The sequence below is a fragment of the Gymnoscopelus braueri genome, assembly GCF_963280865.1.
Source record: "Gymnoscopelus braueri genome assembly, chromosome: 24".
Classification (NCBI taxonomy): domain Eukaryota; kingdom Metazoa; phylum Chordata; class Actinopteri; order Myctophiformes; family Myctophidae; genus Gymnoscopelus; species Gymnoscopelus braueri.
Window position 1 is genome coordinate 8,438,428 of NC_137626.1, and position 19,899 is coordinate 8,458,326.

Sequence of the window (19,899 nt, forward strand, 5' to 3'; positions counted from 1 at the left end):
TGCACACACACACACACACACACACACACAAGCCAGCACTGCACATGTGCAAGCCAGCACTGCACACGTGCGTGCGTGCGCACTGCGCAGACTTGACCGTGTGTGTTTGTGTGTTCGTCCGAGCACGGCCTCACAGCTGCAGCTGATTACTTTAAAGTAAATAAAGTAAGTACAAATACTTAAAAGTACACGTCAAATACAGTAGTACCGCTTCAACACTAGCACACACACATCGAATAGAGTACCGCCTGCATGCCAGCGCCCACACATCAAATACATTAGTACCGCCTGAATGACAGCACACACTCATCAAACAGAGTAGGCAAGAACACAAAAAACAAATAAACTCCACGTTTATCTTTCATTGTGATTTAAAGCGCACCTTGGTGGTAAGCAGAGGCTGCTTTCATGTTCTTTCACCCCTAGTTAAAGGCAATGGTTTAATCCAGAGTGATTTGATAGGTCGTAACCACAGTGGGTCGTACGGTACCAAAATTACAACAAGATAGCGGGAGAGAGAGAGAAAAGTTACTGGAACCAGCAGCAACACGAGGAAAGGCAACGCACATTGCAGAGGAATATGAACTGATTTTGCTGCTCATAGACAATATAGCAGGAATTATGTTGAAAAGTAAATAGCGGGTGGTATTTTTGTAACCCAGAGAGGACACAAAATGGACCCTAACGGCTGTCACCGGTGTGTCCCTGCTTTTGCTTGTACAGTTCCAGTTGTCACCCACACACGGCCCTGACAGTCCCGCAACACGGCAGTGCAGTTTGCCAATGTTTATAACAGAGTTTAGGTATTTCTGAATTACATTACATTCAGTCCACATATAAATACAATACATATTTTAAACATAATCATCTTTGTCATCACAGTAATTTATAACAGTCTCTGCATTCAGGCATGCACAGAGACACATTAACTATGCTTAGCTTTTGAGACAGATGAAGTGTCACAATATATTCCAATGTATATAATTGTATTATGTTTATATCATACTGTACAACACAATAAAGCCAGTGGCTTGTTGTTCACATGTAGGCTACTGTAGGCTACTGTATGACTAGGCTATGTGCAATCTCTTACATGTAGTTACTTTATCAGCTGAAGCTCTATAATTCAGCATTATGAAAATGTGTCTCTCTTCAACAAACTGAGACAGCAACGCTTTTTAGTTAAATGTGTGTGTGTTAAATGTGTGTGTTAAATGTGTGTGTGTTAAATGTGTGTGTCGGGCCGTGAGTGGCCGGCGGGCGGGGGACGAGAACTGGAACTGTATGTGCAAAAGCACTAGGGACGCGTCACGGGTCCATTTGGTTACTCTCCCAGAGTTAAATTAACACCGGTAAATGAACACTGGAGGGGTCCCTGTGTATATCTGTTGTATGCAGTTCGGCCCGGGAAATACAGTATGTGACAAACTGTGAGAGCCCAACATTTTAATGAACAGCAGCAGCTGCCTTTTTATCTTCATTAAATATTATTGGCTATAATTCATGAACAACAATTCTACCTTTTCACAGCAGTTGTGCTCATTCTGTTTTTCAAAGTGACTGTCCGACTCAGCAGTTATTGATTGTATTTAACATATTAATTTGGAATGAGCAATGCCTTTGATGTGAGGACGAGAGGTGTGCTGATTAGACAGACTGACAGCTGCCGCAGCACTTCATTTAGCCTGCTTTATCCTGTTGGATTCATTCAACATATATGCTTCATATAGCCTACATATAGCCTGTTGCTGGCCGCCACAGAATCTAATTATTAGGCTAATATAAAAACAAGAGGCTTCAGGGGGAAATGATCGATCGCTTTGTAACTCCAAGTAAGTTTCAATCACTTTGGTTTATGAACAAAGGCTTTGATCTGAAATGGTAGTTGATAGCCTACTGGACACATGGTAATCCACACGGCAGTAGAAAACATTTAGCCTCCCTCCCGAAAGACTGTTGACTTCATTATTTACTGTAGCTCCAACACATTATTGGCTGATGATAACTGGCACAAGGAATTCATAATCAGACTTTGAAGATAACAGAGAGAGAGTTTGAATGGCAGACATCCCTTCAGAATTACGTGCAAGACCGGGTATCATGCATCCTGCGCAGCGTGCCCATAGAGTTATGATATATTGTGTGCCACGCTTAACCGTCCGACCACAAGGAAATAAACAAAACCCCCTTAAATAAAAAACGAACGTTCCCTAAATCTACAAAGTAACTACAGTAGTTGCTAAAGCTGTCAAATACTAGTAGGGAAGTAAAAAGTAAAATATTTGCAAGAGATATACTGTAGTGGAGTAGAAATATAAAGTACCTCAAGATTTTACTCAAGTACAGTACTTGAGTCAATGCACTTTCCACCACTGACTACATTTCCTAATAAGCAGATGGGGGTAGAGTAGCCAAAAACTGTACTCAAGTAAAGTTACAAATCCAAATAAGTATTTCAGTAAGTATCTAGTAGAAAGGATCAGATGTAATGTTTAAATAATGAGAGCAGAATTAATGTAATAAAAATGTACAAAATATGAATGTGTAACTGCATGTCCAATAGAAATAAACAAAATATTGAATAGCATTATGCTAATTCAAATATGACCTAAACCTATCCCTTTAACCACTTTCAACCTGGAGGAGTCACTATGTTGGTCATGTCATTATCGGCAAAACCTTTCAAAAATAACAAATAGCATATCTATTTCACTCAGTCTGGCCTGTGCCCTGAGATGAGTTTGACACCCCTGATTTAAACCTATATCAACACTTGTTTCATTAGAGAGAAGTTACCATTAATTAAAGTACTTCTGTTTTGTGTGCTCTTAGGCCAGAGGGTTTGCATTCAGAGAGGAAGTGATGAAAGCTTTGAGAAGTAGGTACTCAGTAGCTTGATGAATATATCAACCTTAGTGTATAATTCTAGAATCCTACAGTATGTGGACACCACAGGTAGGCGGGGTTCACCCCAATACTAAGCTGGTCATTTGTAATAAAACCCAGGAAGTAAGATTCTGTATCATTTTGGTTAATAGCAACGTATTATAGTTGGGGTTATTATCGTCTTAATTCACAGTAGGATGTGAATGAATTAATGTCACATGCTGCTGTGTATATGAGCTGTTCATCTAAATTCATCTGATTTCATGAATAAAACAGAATACACACTTACACTTCCTCAAGCCTGGTTTCAGCATCTTCTCTCCACCATGTTTGACACTGGGGGTGAAGGAGAGACAAAGTCAGGCCTGTATATTCTACTACTGTAACTAGATAATAGAAACAATGATTGATAACGATGTTCACCATCAAACATTAAACATTGCTATACATCATCACAGTATGATTTCTATACTCTAAACATACTAGAACACATTTGAGTGGCAGCAGGTCTCTCCATACCTGAGAGCTTCCAGTGGTAGAGCAGAGAGTTGATCAGTGTCTCCTAGGTGATTGTAGTTTAAGTCCAACACTTTGAGATGGGAGTTGGATCTCAGAGCTGAGACCAGATAAGAACAACCTTCCTCTGTGACCAGACAGCCTGACAACCTATAGTGCGACACACACACACACACACACACACACACACACACACACACACACACACACACACACACACACACACACACACACACACACACACACACACACACACACACACACACACACACACACACACACACACACACACACACACACACACACACACAATGATGTTAATATTCTAAAGGACATGAACATTACATTACAGTCATTTAGCAGACGCTTTTATCCAAAGCGACTTACAATAAGTGTATTCAACATAGGTAGGGAACGAAAACTACTAATCACCAGAAGTCTTTAGTGCATTTTCTGCAAAAACAAGCAACCAAGAGTATACCTAGCGCTAAGGTAAAAGTGCAATATATCAGCTACCTATTTCGTTAAACAGATGAGACAAAATAGCTAAATCAAATGGGCATGAGCTAAAACAAATAAGTGTATCGACTAAACAAGATCCACACCTGCATGTGATGTGATGCTAATCTTCTAAACATACCTGCTACTATATGCTATCTAAACAGTATTATGTACATATATATATTCTTTGATTAAATTTTTGTTTTGATTACCCGTTTCTATACTGTTTTCTTTCTCTCCTGCTCTCATTCTACCTCTATCTCGCACAAACAATTGTCACCCTCTTCTTCACACCTGTGATGTGACAATCCCCCCTCCCCGCACACACACACACACACACACACACACACACACACACACACACACACACACACACACACACACACACACACACACACACACACACACACACACACACACACACACACACACACACACACACACACACACAGTTTACATTCATTTAACTCTGACCAATTTCCCTGATTTTCTATCTACAAAAAAGGGATATTTTAATATGGAACTATTGGAGACAATATGTTTCAATATGTTTGCCAAGTCAGTGTTGTGGAGGGTCTCACAGCACACCACTGCTCCAACTGGTCCACACTTTGCACAAATATTGCTCAGTGGCCATTGGGATTGCTGCTTTACGCACTGTTAATGTATTTTGTAAACACGTTGTTACATATACATTTTTATTGTTTTTTTGCCCCACATTTTGGCCAGTAGGCGGCCTGTTGCACCACATTTTGTTACATATAGAATTATGTTAATTAGTTGTATATACCTGATGTAATGACACTAATTACATCCCTCATGTTCTTCTAATGGTTTTGATTGTCTGTCAGTGTTTATATCATTCATAAAATCACTCTGCAAGTGATCCAGACAAGTTCTCTGTTGTCCCAAATGTGTGTACCATTTGTCATTTAATATCATGTAGGCAAGGTTACTGAGCACAATCATTTTCCAATATTGGACTAATTTATTCCCAACTTCTTCCCAACCATTGAACGTTTTTATTGTGGGAAATGAAGAGGGAATAACTCACTACTTTGTTTATTCTCCTTTATCTAGCCTATAACTCATTCATTCAAACCAATGTTACATGTGCATGCACACATCATTTGTTTTCCTTATTAAATGAAAACACCACCCTGGATTCACAACACATTCTCTATAATGACTTTTTCCTTTTCAGAATTAAAACTACATTGCTGCCTCCATGTATACAAATACACGATCAATACAAATTACAGTCAAAGCTGATGGGGACAGCTGGGAGGAGGCCTGGTAGTGTCTGTAGTACAGGGGGGCTTTCACATAGGAAGGGGCCAAACTTTTTTTTTAGTTCAATGAATCAATGGTCCCAACTTGTGAAACTTAACAAGTTGTCTTTGCATTCGACAGCTTGACAGATATTATACTATATACTATTGTCTGTGCCCCCCAACACACACACACAGACCAAAAAAGAAAAGTAATTAGGATACGCTCCATGTGTAATTACTCAAGAATTGTCATCTGTTGAACAGGTTCATGAATACTGACCTGAGGGTCTTCAGTGTACAGTGTGGACTCCCCAGTCCAACGCAGAGCCCCTTCACGCCGGAATCGCCCAGATCATTATTCGTTAGATCCATTTCTTTCAAATTAGAGGAGCTGGAGCTGAGAACTGATGATAACTCCTCACAGCATCTCTCTGACAGGTTACAGCCACTCAGCCTGAAGAAACAGTAGTGATTACATCATTGTTTATATTTTATGAAACATCACATTATACATGACTCATATCCAGTTATTAGTATTAGTGGGAAAAAACGAAAAGAAGAAAACTTCACACGAGTGACTTTCAATGGAACTTTAAAAACATTTCAGTTAATATTTGTATAATTGTATTTGTTTGTATGTCTGTCTATCTGTTAGTAAAATAAGTCATGAACAGATGGCCAAGCTTTCATGGAACTTAGAGGGTAAATTCTGTAGACTGCCATGACAAGATGATTAAAGTTGGGGTCAAATAGCCTGGCTACTGCTGGCTATTGTGCACATTATAGATTATAGATATAGATATGTCTGGATTATAATGTGTCATTGTCGCTGCAGCTAGCCACCACAATAATGTGTCAATACAGAACATGAGCACATGGGGCTCACCTTATCCGTGTGTCTGGTGTAGCTGGTATGATTGACATCAATTGGAGCTTTACATACACATACGTGCAAAATATATTCCACGCACAAACACGCATTTTCACGCCCGATGTAGCTCGGCCATGACTTTCTTTTTACTAAAACAGAACCATCTGCTATCTGTAAGCCTACTGAGGAGCTATGACCCGGGTTGGTGTGGGAGGTAACGCTAGCTGAGACCTGCGACCCACACTGACTTCATTTGGGATTTACACACTGACTTTATCCTTAGATTTTATTACCTTTGCCTTGCACATTATGTTTGTCTCAATTGTGTTGATTTAAATATTTTTTGTTATCTTACCTCTGACTGTTGTTGTTTATCCTTATGGATGGTTTATATCTTGGCATTGTAAAGTACTAACATTGTTTTCGAAAAGTGCTTTAGAAATAAAGTTTATTATTATTATTATAGTTATTATAAAAGGAAAGCAGTCAGTCCCTAGTCAGTGCAGTGTTGTGTGTACCAGGTGTGCGTGCAGCTGTGCACCACGTTTAAAACAACAACACTGAACGGAACAGAGATTGATAGACAGACAGACAGACAGACAGACAGACAGACAGACAGACATAAGAAGAACAAAAGCTTTAGCTGCTGTTTGTGATTGTAAATATAAATATTTCCATCCCCCATAGCAATCCACACAGACCGAAGATAAACGAGGGAAGAAAAACTGGCAGACAGAGCTTAGATTTATCCCCCTAATCATTCTGATTAATGGATGTGTTTGATATTGAATCGGAAGCCTTGTAATGTTATTTAGCGTTTTTTGGGGCATGGTTAAATCAATACATTTTATTTCATGGTCAGTCACTTCATCCTGCCACTGTATAATAGTTAGTCAAATATATTAGCCTTCCCAAACGGCAGTCTCACCTGCCTTCTATGCACGCACACAGAAAATGTATAATAGTCTATGTAAGAGCAAGGTTCCTAATTTTCTTGGATAAGCTGAACTAGTTTAAGAGTGCCAATGATTTTAAAAAATGGTTTCATCAGCTCTCGGAGAGATTACAGCCACTCAGCATGAAGAAACATTAGTGTTCAAATCAATTAACCACTTTAACAAACAAGACAGTTTAACAACATTTGAGTACATCTGGGGTCCTATTACAGGTCATATTGACTGCTGTGTGACTGGTCTGCTTTGTATAGGTCTAATTGTCTCCGCCAGGCCGAAGGCATGGCGAGAGAGTATGTTTTGCACCCTGTCCGTCCGTCCTTCTGTCTGCGAACAGCTAATCTCCGGCACCGTTGGCCTGATCGCTTTGCACACACACTCCCTGGATGCCAATTCCGAACCTCTGCCCCAAAAGTCACGAAGCGACAGGTAGTATTTCTGCTATTTCTGCCATTTGTCATTTGCTACAGGACTTTAGTAGTTAAATTCTTGCATTTTCTTTCGTATAACAGAAAAATGACATTAAATGTATCCAGTTATCAGTTCACCTACAGAGCTCTATTGGAGGCTTTGATCACTGGCAGCAGACCCAGAAGAGCCTCCTCTGAAGCTTGGTATTTCTTCAGGTCAAACACATCCAGCTCCTTTCCTGATGACAGCAACATGAAGACCAGAGCTGACCACTGAGCAGGAGAGAGATCTTCTGTGGAGAGGCTTCCTGAGCTCAGGTACTGTTGGATCTCTTCCTCTAGAGAATGATCATTCAGCTCATTCAGACAGCGGAACAGATTGATGCTTCTCTCTGGAGAGGGGTTCTCTCTGATCTTCTCCTTGATGTACTTGACTGTTTCCTGATTGGTCTGAGACATACTTCCTGTCTGTCCCAACAGTGTTTTTAAGAGAGTCTGATTGGTTTCCAATGAGAGGCCCAGCAGGAAACGGAGGAACAAGTCCCAATGTCCATTTGGACTCTGTAAGGCCTTGTCTACAGCACTCTGGTAGAGGTGTGTTGTCTTAGATTTGCTAGATTTGCATCCAAATAGCTTGGACCCCTTTGAGGTTGACAGTAGGTTGACACCAGTGTTGGTGAATGAGACAAAGACATAAAGAGCAGCCAGAAACTCCTGAACGCTCAGATGGACAAAGCAGAACACCTCTTCCTTGAGCCACCCACCCTTCATATTTTTAAACATCTGTGTGAACACTCCTGAGTACACTGCTGCATCTCTGATATCAATGCCACACTCTCTCAGGTCTGCTTTATAGAAGATCAGGTTGCCTTTCTCCAGCTGTTTATAAGCAAGTTTTCCCAGAGACAACATGGCCTTACCTGGATTCCAGTCAGAATGTGTCTGAGCTCCATCATGATACTTCACATTTGTCTGCTTGGACTGAACCACCATGAAGTGGATGAACATATTAGTCAGGGTCGTTGGCAGCGCTTCTTTCTCCCCTGCTTTCAACATGTCCTCTAGAACTGCAGCAATGATCAAACAGAAGACTGGGATGTGACACATGATGTGGAGGCTTCGTGATGTCTGGATGTGTGAGTAGATTGTACTGGCCTGGTTTTCATCGTTACTGAATTTCTTCATGAAGTACTGCTCCTTCTGGAGGTCATTGAACCCTCTCACTTCTGTCACCCTGTCAACATAATCTTTAGGGATCAGAGGGGCTGCTGCAGGTCGTGTGGTTATCCAGATGCGAGCAGAGGGAAGCAGGTGTCCACTGATGATGTTTGCAAGTAACACGTCCACTGAGGTTCGCTTTGTTTCGTCAGTCCATTTTTTATTGTTCTCAAAGTGTAAAGGAAACCTCCACTCATCCAGACCATCAAAGATGAACATAACATTGGAAGTGTTGAAGCTGCAGATTCCTGCTTCCTTGGTTTCACCAAAAAAGTAATGAATAAGTTCCACCAAGCTGTATTCCTTCTTCTTCTTCTGTATCAAATTCAGCTCTCGGAAAGTGAATGGAAAGATGAAGTGGATATTCTGGTTGGCGTTGTTTTCTGCCCAGTCTAGAGTGTACTTCTGAGTCAAGACTGTTTTACCAATGCCAGCCACTCCCTTTGTCATCACTGTTTTGATTGGTTCATCTTGTCCAGGTTTAAAGATGTCTTCTAAATTGATTGGTCTGGCTGGTTTCCTGGATGCCGTTTCAATCTGTCTGACCTCATGTTCCAGATTGACCTCTCCACTCCATCCCTCTGTGATGTAGAGCTCTGTGTAGATGTTATTCAGAAGTGTTTTTTGTCCTTCTTTTCTCATCCACTCAAACATACAGTGAAACTTCTCCCTCAGAAGCGACTTAAGTTGTTGTTGCCACTCAGCAGCAGGAATTTCTAAATGACAAAAGAACAGAGGACATCAATAAGTGCATGTTATGGCAAATGTGCTTCTCAAATGAGAGGTCTTGGTAATTCAAAAGTTAAAGAGTATCATGTGTCTGCTGCCGTAGCTGCAGAACTATGTTAAAGTCTTCAATTTGATGATGATTTGTCAGATGATATAATAAATAGACAATGATGAACCACTTGAGCACTATATCATTTCATACTATAAATATCTGCAAGCTCACAACGTGGTGGTACGAGTTGTGAGCTTGTAGATCGGGTACTTTGGCTATAAAACAAAAAAAACAACAGTTGAAGAATCAGGATTCCTATTGTTATTTAGAAAAGATATATATATATTTTATATTTATTCATCTTTAGTATTATAATATCACAATTAACCACTTAAAGGAGTAGTTCACCCAAAAAATTACTTATTTTCTATCAATTACACACCTCATGAAGCCTTGAATTTATGGAGATTTACTTTGTATTTGTCGCATTCCTGAGCCAAACATTTGTCCTGGCCGGAGACTCAAAAGAGTCTCAAAGAGTCTCCTACTGAATCTCCTATTGACCGATGACCGACAAAAACAAAACAACCTGAATTCAAGGCTTCATGGGGTGTGTAATTGAAATATATAAGTAATTTTTTTGTGAACTACTCCTTTAAACCCTATGTATGTACTTAGTTGACAGGAGTCCCCCAGGGCTCCATAGTAGGCACACTCGTTTTCGCTCTAAACTAAATATCTTCACAGAAAGTAGCTGATCTACAAGCTCACAACATGCCGCACTGCAACATGTTATGAGTTTTTAGATTTGCCATTTTCCACTGAATTTAAGCCTCAAAATAGGAACACTAGGTTCATGTTGTTTAATCACAGTGAATTACAATTAACCACTTAAGCCCTATATTATACTTTTATCCAATCAAGAGAGAGAACCCCACACAGATAATTTATCCGCTATAACTGTATAGTGTTTCAGTTCCAAATTCATCACAATTCATCATCATCATCATGAAATTACACTTGTTTATCCTGTATCCTGCATGAGTTGACAGTTCTCAAGAGTTTCTCTGACTGCTGAATTGTTTACTAGTTCACACCATTGAGGACAAACGTACAGTGTCCTTATTTAACATGTTGTTGTTGTTGATGAAATAATAACAGCAAAATCAAATAAAACCCACGTTATTGTGAATTCTAAATAAAACCTACATGTCAATGTAGTCAATGGTCGCTGAAACTGTTTAAATATCAGTTAGAATAATAACATAATAATAAACAATAGACAGGTAGTAACAGAAGACAAACAGACATACCAGGTTCTAGATCACTGTTCACGATTGGTGTTGGATCAACTCTTGGTCTTAGGGGAATTTCTATGATACAAACACGCACAACATAAACACACCACACACAGAGACACAAAACAAATGTCAGCTATTTCCTTGAACAAATGAGAGGCAGTTCTGTGATGCTGGGTGTGATGCTAAATTGTAGCTCTGCATCCAACATAAATACAAGTTCATTTTACAAACAAAGACACAGAATAAATGTTGTATCTTGTGGAGATATCTGGTGGTCTGAGCATAGAACCAGTCCTTCTAAACCTCCTGTCTTCAATTATCTGCATAATGTGATGCACATTTGATCAAATAAAACACACAAGCATGCTTTATGAAAGCTGTCTAAAATTAACTCTAAGTGATGATGTTGTTTTTGTTGTCACAGTGAGATAGATGGCAGCAGTCAAATAAGAAATACATTTAAACATTGTAATATGTAACGACTAGTCGCTTATGCATTTTATAGATAGAAACATTTGCTTTCATACGTCAAGGAAAAGATCAGTTTCATTTCACATTGTTACAGTCAAGTTGAAAACAACACCAGCTTCATTTTAGGGCCGTAACTATCAATTGACCCATTGTCAGCCTTCTGATTGGTTCCTGACTGACTGACTAACCAGCAGGCTCTTTCTACCTTGTTCCGCCCTGGTTCCGCCTTATGGTAGTTTATGTTGAATTTGCTAAAATATCATTTTTGGAGAGAAAAAACACGATATGCCCGAAGATATACCGCATCTGAGATGTTCCTTTTTACTGACAAGTTTCAAATAAAAATTGAATACACAGAATATCAATATGAAGCAACTGAAAAGCACGTTTTTTCAATGGTAGTGGATGCAGAGAAAGGATTTTTGCCCAACCAAGAAACAGCAACCAATGGGTGCAAAGGGGGGCACAACCACGGTGGGATTTGACAAAGGGTCAATTATGTTCTTTGCGATTATTCTTTGATAACTTTTACGACTAATCTAAGTCGAGAAGCGTGTTTTTTATATATATATATATATATCAACAAATCGATTAACCATTTATACTTCATCTCACAACAGTGTTGAAAATAGCAGATCTACAAGCCCACAACACTTCATAATGCGTTGTGAGCTTATAGATCTGCTATTTTCACAATTAGTTTTATGTTTTGATTTGCTTTAACATTTTCATCTATAGCCTAATATGCCGCCGCCGATGGTCTTTCTGATCTAATACCATAGAGTTTGCTGTGTGTCATTGTTCCAAAGATACGATGCAGGCAGTTCTTGCAATCACTCCATGTGCAAAACAATATCGTCAGGGTCCAAAATGTTGAATCAAACATTTTGTACAAATATTTAGCGCCACAGCGATTTAAACAGCGGTCAAAAGCCATTTGCCCTTCCAGGTCGAACCTCCTAACCATGACAGTGAACCTGAAGCTTAAATAACCAACCAATGGTCACATAAATCCATTTGGCATTTTTCACCCATTTGGCTCCTACAACTACTTTACAACTCTGTTTTATCACTTCTGGGTCCATATTTATCAAGCCTCTCATGGTAGGAATAGCAGTCCTAAGTGCCCAACAAGGTGATCCTACTTTAACCCATTAAGACCGGGAACGCATCTCTGTCATTTTAGATTTCTTTGGCTATTCAAAAATAGCAGATCTACAAGTTCATAGCTACGAGCTTGTAGATCTGTTATTTTTGAAAATGTGTGCAAATCTTTGAAAATATATTTTTTAAAGTGAACATTTGTAACTCAATTCTTTGCTTCTGGGGATTCTTCAAATGTCTTCTAAATCCTAACAGTTAAAAAAAACGTATGTTGCTATAATAGCAAAAGGACCCCCAAAATGAAATGTATTTGGCCGTGGACCCCCATCTCAAAATATGTTGTTCCAGGGACCCCTCAGAAGCAAAGATTTTAGTTAAAAATGTTCGCTTAAGATTTTCACATATTTTGACGATAAAAAAAAATAGCAGACATACAAGCTCACAGCGTGGCACTCTGTGCCACGCTATGAGCTTGTATATCTTCTTTTTTTTTTTTATCGTGAGCCAAAAGCCAAAGAAATCTTAAAATTACACTGATGCGTTCCGGTCTTAATTGGTTAAGACACAGTAGGCGGAGGAGCATGTTGTTAATATTAATTTGTTAGGATGGAGCTCCCGTCTCCATCAGAAGTAGTTCCCAGCAAGTGTGTGTACATTCTGATCAAGGACAGATGTGTTAATTTAGTCGACTAAAACTATGACAAAAAATGATCCACGACTACCTTTTTTCACTGACGAAAACTAATTAAAAACTAAATAAAAACGATGTTATGGTGACTAAAACTATGACTAAAAATACTGACAATTTAGTCAACAAAAAATAATAGACTAAAATGTTAGGGAGGACTACAGGACAAGAGATCCAGTAGAACTAAGACCACGTGCACCCTCTTATTTCTTTCTTCTAGTTTTGATTTTTGCCATCCATAGGACCTCTAATATAGGGATTTTGATGATCCCAAGAAAAAAAGTGGTCCAAAGTGTGTTTTCAATGTTTTATTACCCCTATGAGACCTGCGGGATGGCTGGCTGAAACGAGGCGAGACTGTCTTTCGGAGACTGTGGCACGCTCAAATTTAGACGCAGCCCAAAGATAGAGATACCATTTGACCAACCTTGTCATGCTACCTTGTCGGTAAGGGGGCTAAATACCTAAGGATTCAACATTTTGGCGAGGGAAAAACAGCCATCACTATTTTCCAAATGGTCCCCTGAGCTGTCACCTCGATATAAGTGAATTGAAATGGGTTACATGGATACCTACAAGCCTCCCCTGTACATAAATGCCACATTTATGCCAATCTCATGCAGTTGTGGGCAAGAAACATGCAGTTTATTGCATGCAGTACAAATATGTAATTTCCGCCTATTGTAAAAAGGAGACCACTTTACTGTATCTATAGCTGCATGAGATCACTGTACTGTATCTATAGCTGCATGAGACCACTGTACTGTATCTATAGCTGTATGAGACCACTGTACTGTATCTATAGCTGTATGAGACCACTGTACTGTATCTATAGCTGTATGAGACCACTGTACTGTATCTATAGATGAGACCACTGTACTGTATCTATAGCTGTATGAGACCACTGTACTGTATCTATAGCTGTATGAGACCAGTGTACTAGTGATGTGCGGGTCAGGTTTTTTCATGACCCGCCCCGCCCCAACCCGCGACGAAACACAACCCGCCTCAACCCGCGACCCGCGACCCCATATAAATCTATGGCTCAACCCGCCCCGCGACCCGCGGTGGGAATATGAATATATATTATATAGCGCTCTTTTAAGTACCCAAAGTCCCTTTAAATGTCTACAGTAGCACAACATTGTCATGGGCTGAATAAACAAGCATGTTGTTCAAAATAGGTTTTTTTTTTTTTTTTGCGTGTGAGAGCGGCTGACCCGCTCACCCGCAGCCCGCATAATTTCCTCTGAAATCCTGACTCGACCCACCCGCGCCGCGGGTTGACCCGCGGGTCCCGCGGGTTACGGGTCGACCCGCTCATCACTACAGTGTACTGTATATATAGATGAGACCACTGTACGGTATCTATAGCTGTATGAGACCACTGTACTGTATCTATAGCTACATGCATGAGACCACTGTACTGTATCTATAGCTGTATGAGACCACTGTACTGTATATATAGATGAGACCACTGTACTGTATCTATAGCTGTATGAGACCACTGTACTGTATCTATAGCTGCATGCATGAGACCACTGTACTGTATCTATAGCTGCATGCATGAGACCACTGTACTGTATCTATAGCTGTATGAGACCACTGCATCTATAGTTGCATGAGATCATGTACTGCATCTTGACCACTGCACTGCATCTATAGATCACTGTACTGAATCTATAAACCACTGTACTGCATCTATATACCACTGTACTGTATCTATAGCTGTATGAGACCACTGTACTACATCTATAGACTACCTACTGTATCTATAGAATGCTGTACTGTATCTATAGACCACTCTAGTGCCTCTCTAGCCCACTCTATTGCACCTGAAGACCACTCTAGTGCATCTGTAGACAACTCAAGTGCCTCTATAGTGCACCTGTAGAGCACTCTATTGCATCTGTAGACCACTCTAGTGCACCTGTAGACCACTCTAGTGCATCTGTAGACCACTCTAGTGCACCTGTAGACCCCTGTAGTGCATCTGTAGACCACTGGCGTGATCTGTAGACCACTGTAGTGCATCTGTAGCCCACTCTAGTGCATCTATAGCCCACTCTAGTGCATCTCTAGCCCACTCTAGTGCACCTGTAGACCACTCTAGTGCATCTGTAGACCACTCTAGTAAATCTGTAGCCCACTCTAGTGCATCTGTAGACCACTGTAGTGCATCTGTAGCCCACTGTAGTGCATCTGTAGACCACTCTAGTGCATCTGTAGCCTACTGTAGTGCATCTGTAGCCCACTGTAGTGCATCTGTAGACCACTGGCGTGATCTGTAGACCACTGTAGTGCATCTCTAGCCCACTCTAGTGCATCTGTAGCCCACTCTAGTGCATCTGTAGCCCACTCTAGTGCATCTGTAGCCCACTCTAGTGCATCTGTAGCCCACTCTAGTGCATCTGTAGACCACTGTAGTGCACCTGTAGACCCCTGTAGTGCATCTGTAGACCACTGGCGTGATCTGTAGACCACTGTAGTGCATCTGTAGCCCACTCTAGTGCATCTGTAGCCCACTCTAGTGCATCTGTAGCCCACTCTAGTGCATCTGCCCACTCTAGTGCATCTGTAGACCACTCTAGTGCATCTCTAGCCCACTCTAGTGCATCTGCCCACTCTAGTGCATCTGTAGACCACTCTAGTGCATCTCTAGCCCACTCTAGTGCATCTGCCCACTCTAGTGCATCTGTAGACCACTCTAGTGCATCTGTAGACCACTCTAGTGCATCTCTAGCCCACTCTAGTGCATCTGTAGACCACTCTAGTGCATCTGTAGACCACTCTAGTGCATCTATAGACACATCTGTAGAGCATCTGTGGACCCCCCCCACTGGTTTTGTGTCCTGGTTTTGTTTTAACCTGTACTCTTTTTTTTACAGCACTTTGGGTGACCTGGTCATGTTAAATGTGCTTTATAAATACATTGAGTTGTGTTGAGTTGAGATGCAGTATAGTGGTCTATAGATACAGTACAGTGGTCAATGTATGTGGTCTATAGATGGAGTACAGTAATCTATATATGCAGTACAGCGGTTTAGATTCAGTATAGTGGGATATAGATGCAGACAGTGGTCTCATGCAGCTATAGATGCAGTACAGTGGTCTCATGCAGCTATATGTGCAGTATAGTGGTCTCTAGATGCAGTACAGTGGTCTCATACAGCTATAGATACAGTACAGTGGTCTCATACAGCTATAGATACAGTACAGTGGTCTCATACAGCTATAGATACAGTACAGTGATCTCATGCAGCTATAGCTACAGTAAAGTGGTCTCCTTTTTACAATAGGCGGAAATTACATATTTGTACTGCATGCAAAAAACTGCATGGTTCTTGCCTGCAACTGCATGAGATTGGCATAAATGTGGCAATTATGTACAGGGGAGGCTTGTAGGTATCCATGTAACCCATTTCAATTCACTTATATCGAGGTGACAGCTCAGGGGACCATTTGGAAAATAGTGATGGACGTTTTTCCCTCGACAAAATGTTGTCTAACTTTGAATCATTAGGTATTTAGCCCCCTTACCGACAAGGTAGCATGACAAGGTTGGTCCCATTGGAAACCTGAGGTTGTCTAGAATCAAATGGTATCTCTATCTTTGGGCTACGTCTAAATTTGAGCGTGCCACAGTCTCCGAAAGACAGTCTCGCTGGCGTTTCAGCCAGCCATCCCGCAGGTCTCATAGGGGTAATAAAACATTGAAAGAAAACAGACTTTGGACCACTTTTTTTCTTGGGATCCCTATATTAGAGGTCCTATGGATGGCAAAAATCAAAACTAGAAAAAAAAATAAGAGGGTGCGCGTGGACCCCTCCTAGGGCCTCTACTAATTTCATTACTGGTTGCGCGCCGGTGTCATACTCCGAAAATAGCTGATCTACAAACTTACAACACGCTGCGGCGCGTTGTAAGCTTGTAGATTAGTTTTTTTCAACATGCAGCTACTGTAAGTATAAATCAGTGTTAAGACGGCATCATGGCAAGTAAAATCTTATGCTATTTAGTCGACTAAAACTAAAACACTTCAGAGGACTAAAATATGACTAAAACTAAATTGAATTTCTGTCAAAAGACTATGACTAGAACTAAATAAAATTAGCTGTCAAAATTGACACTGGCACGCCAAAGCGCACACACTATATTGTGTGTGCGTGCATGTGTCAGGTGTTAAGACGGCATCATGGCAAGTAAACAACATTGATCGGTATATATGGTACATATCCACTAGCATTATTGGACTCAAATGTATGTATATTTGCTCTTTTAAATGGACCGAAATAAAGATTTACTACTTATGGTACTGTATGTCTGTTTCTCTTCCGTTAGAACCTGTCTATTGTTTATTAATACCTTATGATAGTTTTAACAATGTTTTTTCTTAAAACATTGAAACTCTTTATTCTGAGTGTTTGCTCAATATCAGGAATCTCCCCATCTATCTACCTCTTTAGTAAAAAGAAAATACATTTCGAGTTTGGGAGTTTGCGAGTTTAAAAGCCCAAACAGAATGCAGATTCTCCATAAACCCCAATCAGAATAAACAGACCAAAACTGAGATTTTAATCTGTTGCAGAGTGGTGGTTTAAACCTTTTCACAAACCAATCAAAAGGAAAATTGGGTAATTAAGGTCAGGTGTATAATGCATTGTATGTGCATTTATATTGCATTATTATGGCTTCATAACACTGCAGGGAAGTAAGTTATGCATTGTTGTAACCTCAGTACAAATCATTACAAAGTCGTTCTTGTGCTCCACTTCTCCTCTTCATTGATCCCAGTAGAATTAAGCATGTGTTGTTATCATGCTGCTGCTTGATTAGAGCAAAACAAACAGCATATACTACACTGAACAGACCATTGATATCCATCTTTAGGGAAGTTATTCAAACATGTGCAAAAAAACAACAAATGCAATGTACTCATCATTTGTGCATGTCACACACAGGCTGTGTGACATGTGCTACAGCTGTTCTGATTAAAATATAATAATATAATATGTAAACAACACCAGACCAGATTAGATCACATCCCATATAAACAGTTGAGCCAAAACCTTTATTAGGAATGATTTAAATCAGAGTGGAATAAAAGTGTCCACATGTATCCCTAAATGTGATTACTAACAACACCAAATAGCCTATTCTTACTTTATAGCAACTCTGACAGTCATCACAGTCAGCAGGGAGAATTGATGATTGGAGGTTTATTATGAACACACACATATCATGTGTTATGGTTATTATGTTCATCTTATAGATGCTTTATTTTTTTCATTATGACAATAAGATTTTATATTTATTATTATAAATGAGTTGGAGGTTCAGCTCCAGACCACAAACTGCTCAAATAAAGTTCTTAAATGGACTCACCTTCAGGATCATCCACAGCCACAGGCTCAAACCAACGTGGAGGCAGCATACGCCTCACAGACTCTGGCAACTTCTCTTTTATACGATCTGAGATGAAATTCAAACAATATGTTAAACACAGTGATAACATATTACATAACAGTGATATGCGGTTTCAGCTGTTGGCTTGTTTGGACACATAACAATTAATAAATTAACACTTAATGAAATATTTAGTTTACAGTAGTAGGCCCCACACACACACACACACACACACACACACACACACACACACACACACACACACACACACACACACACACACACACACACACACACACACACACACACACACACACACACACACACACACACACACACACACACACACACACACACACACACACTTCTAAAGATTAAAATATTTGACATTGCTTGTAGCTGTTGAACAGTAACTTTTCAAGTAAGTTGTATGTTATGTGTAACTTAAAATCAGTAGAGAAACTTACCACGATATTTCACACCCAGCATCAAACCCACTGCAATGATGAAAGCAACAATACTGCCTCCAACAATCCCTCCCACAGGTGTCTGTTTCACAGGTTCTTGGGAGACAAAATAAACAATTATATTAATGGGTTTCATTTGCTTTCAATTAAAAGGTTGAAGGCATAATAATAATTTACGAACCAGGCTACTGGCTGCTTGTAGGTTTGTCTACATATTGTTGTTGATGAAGATTAACATGTCAACGTGTTCTGGTGTCAATTCTTGTGGCTAATGTACTAGCTTATTAGCCAGACTCACTCGCTCTGATCAGTTGACAGAGTTAGACCTTCCAGATCAATGTAGGCCAATCAGCTGCAAGTCTGAAACTACTCTATGTTATGGTACCTGGCTGAGTGTGTTTAAAATAATGATATCTCCCCCATTATTTAAACAAATTATGTTGTCAACTAAATGCAGATGTATTCTTCTTTAAATAATGTGTTACTACTTCAACCATGCAGCATCAACGGAGATATCAAACACATTGGGCCTCAAATTCACTAAGCTTTTTGGGTACGCACAGATTTTGTACTTATGAGCATATCCGCACCTTGCGACAAACAGTCTGATTCATCAAAAAAAAAAAGGTCTGGATTGTGGCGGACGTACATTCAAACTCATGTCTGCTCATAATATGAGCAGACATGAGTTTGAATGTACGAAGAATAAGGTATTTTAATAACAAACAGCATGGTTTGAGGCATATTATGACTCAAACCATGCTGTCTGTTTTGCTATCTTAAAATGCCTTATTCTTCGTGCAAAATGAATTACAACAGTGCCAAACCTCAAATAAAGTATTGATGTGCCCAACATTTGTCATCAGATAGAAAAGAAAAGGAAAAAAATGCTAAATTATCTATTGCTTGGATGCATATTGCATGATGCAACTTCAAACACATTTTTAGGTTCTTCAGTTGATGCATTTAGAGCTGAATTGTTAGGTCTCTCTGTGTGTTTGACGTGGCCACAATTTCGATTAAAATAGACTATCGTGTCTTATGTTGCAGGAGGCAGGCGCTCCTCCAAGGTCGCGCTATTCATTTATAATATTGATCACAGACTAATAAGT

The 19,899-nt window shown here is 39.9% G+C and overlaps 2 protein-coding genes across 2 annotated transcripts in view; both read right to left on the reverse strand.

Moving 5' to 3' along the window:
• The window catches only part of LOC308080260 (NACHT, LRR and PYD domains-containing protein 3-like), a 185,136-nt gene that overhangs the window by 156,241 nt on the left and 8,996 nt on the right, over positions 1 to 19,899 (reverse strand). The gene's annotated exons all lie outside the window — the stretch shown is intronic.
• The window catches only part of LOC308080255 (NACHT, LRR and PYD domains-containing protein 3-like), a 126,622-nt gene that overhangs the window by 3,077 nt on the left and 103,646 nt on the right, over positions 1 to 19,899 (reverse strand). The window contains exons 10-12 of the mRNA XM_080422031.1: positions 5,458 to 5,631; positions 3,406 to 3,552; positions 3,176 to 3,222 (exon numbers count right to left, since the gene is read on the reverse strand). Coding sequence (XP_080278157.1) covers positions 3,176 to 3,222; positions 3,406 to 3,552; positions 5,458 to 5,631 — 368 coding nt within the window. The remainder of the gene's footprint in view (positions 1 to 3,175; positions 3,223 to 3,405; positions 3,553 to 5,457; positions 5,632 to 19,899) is intronic.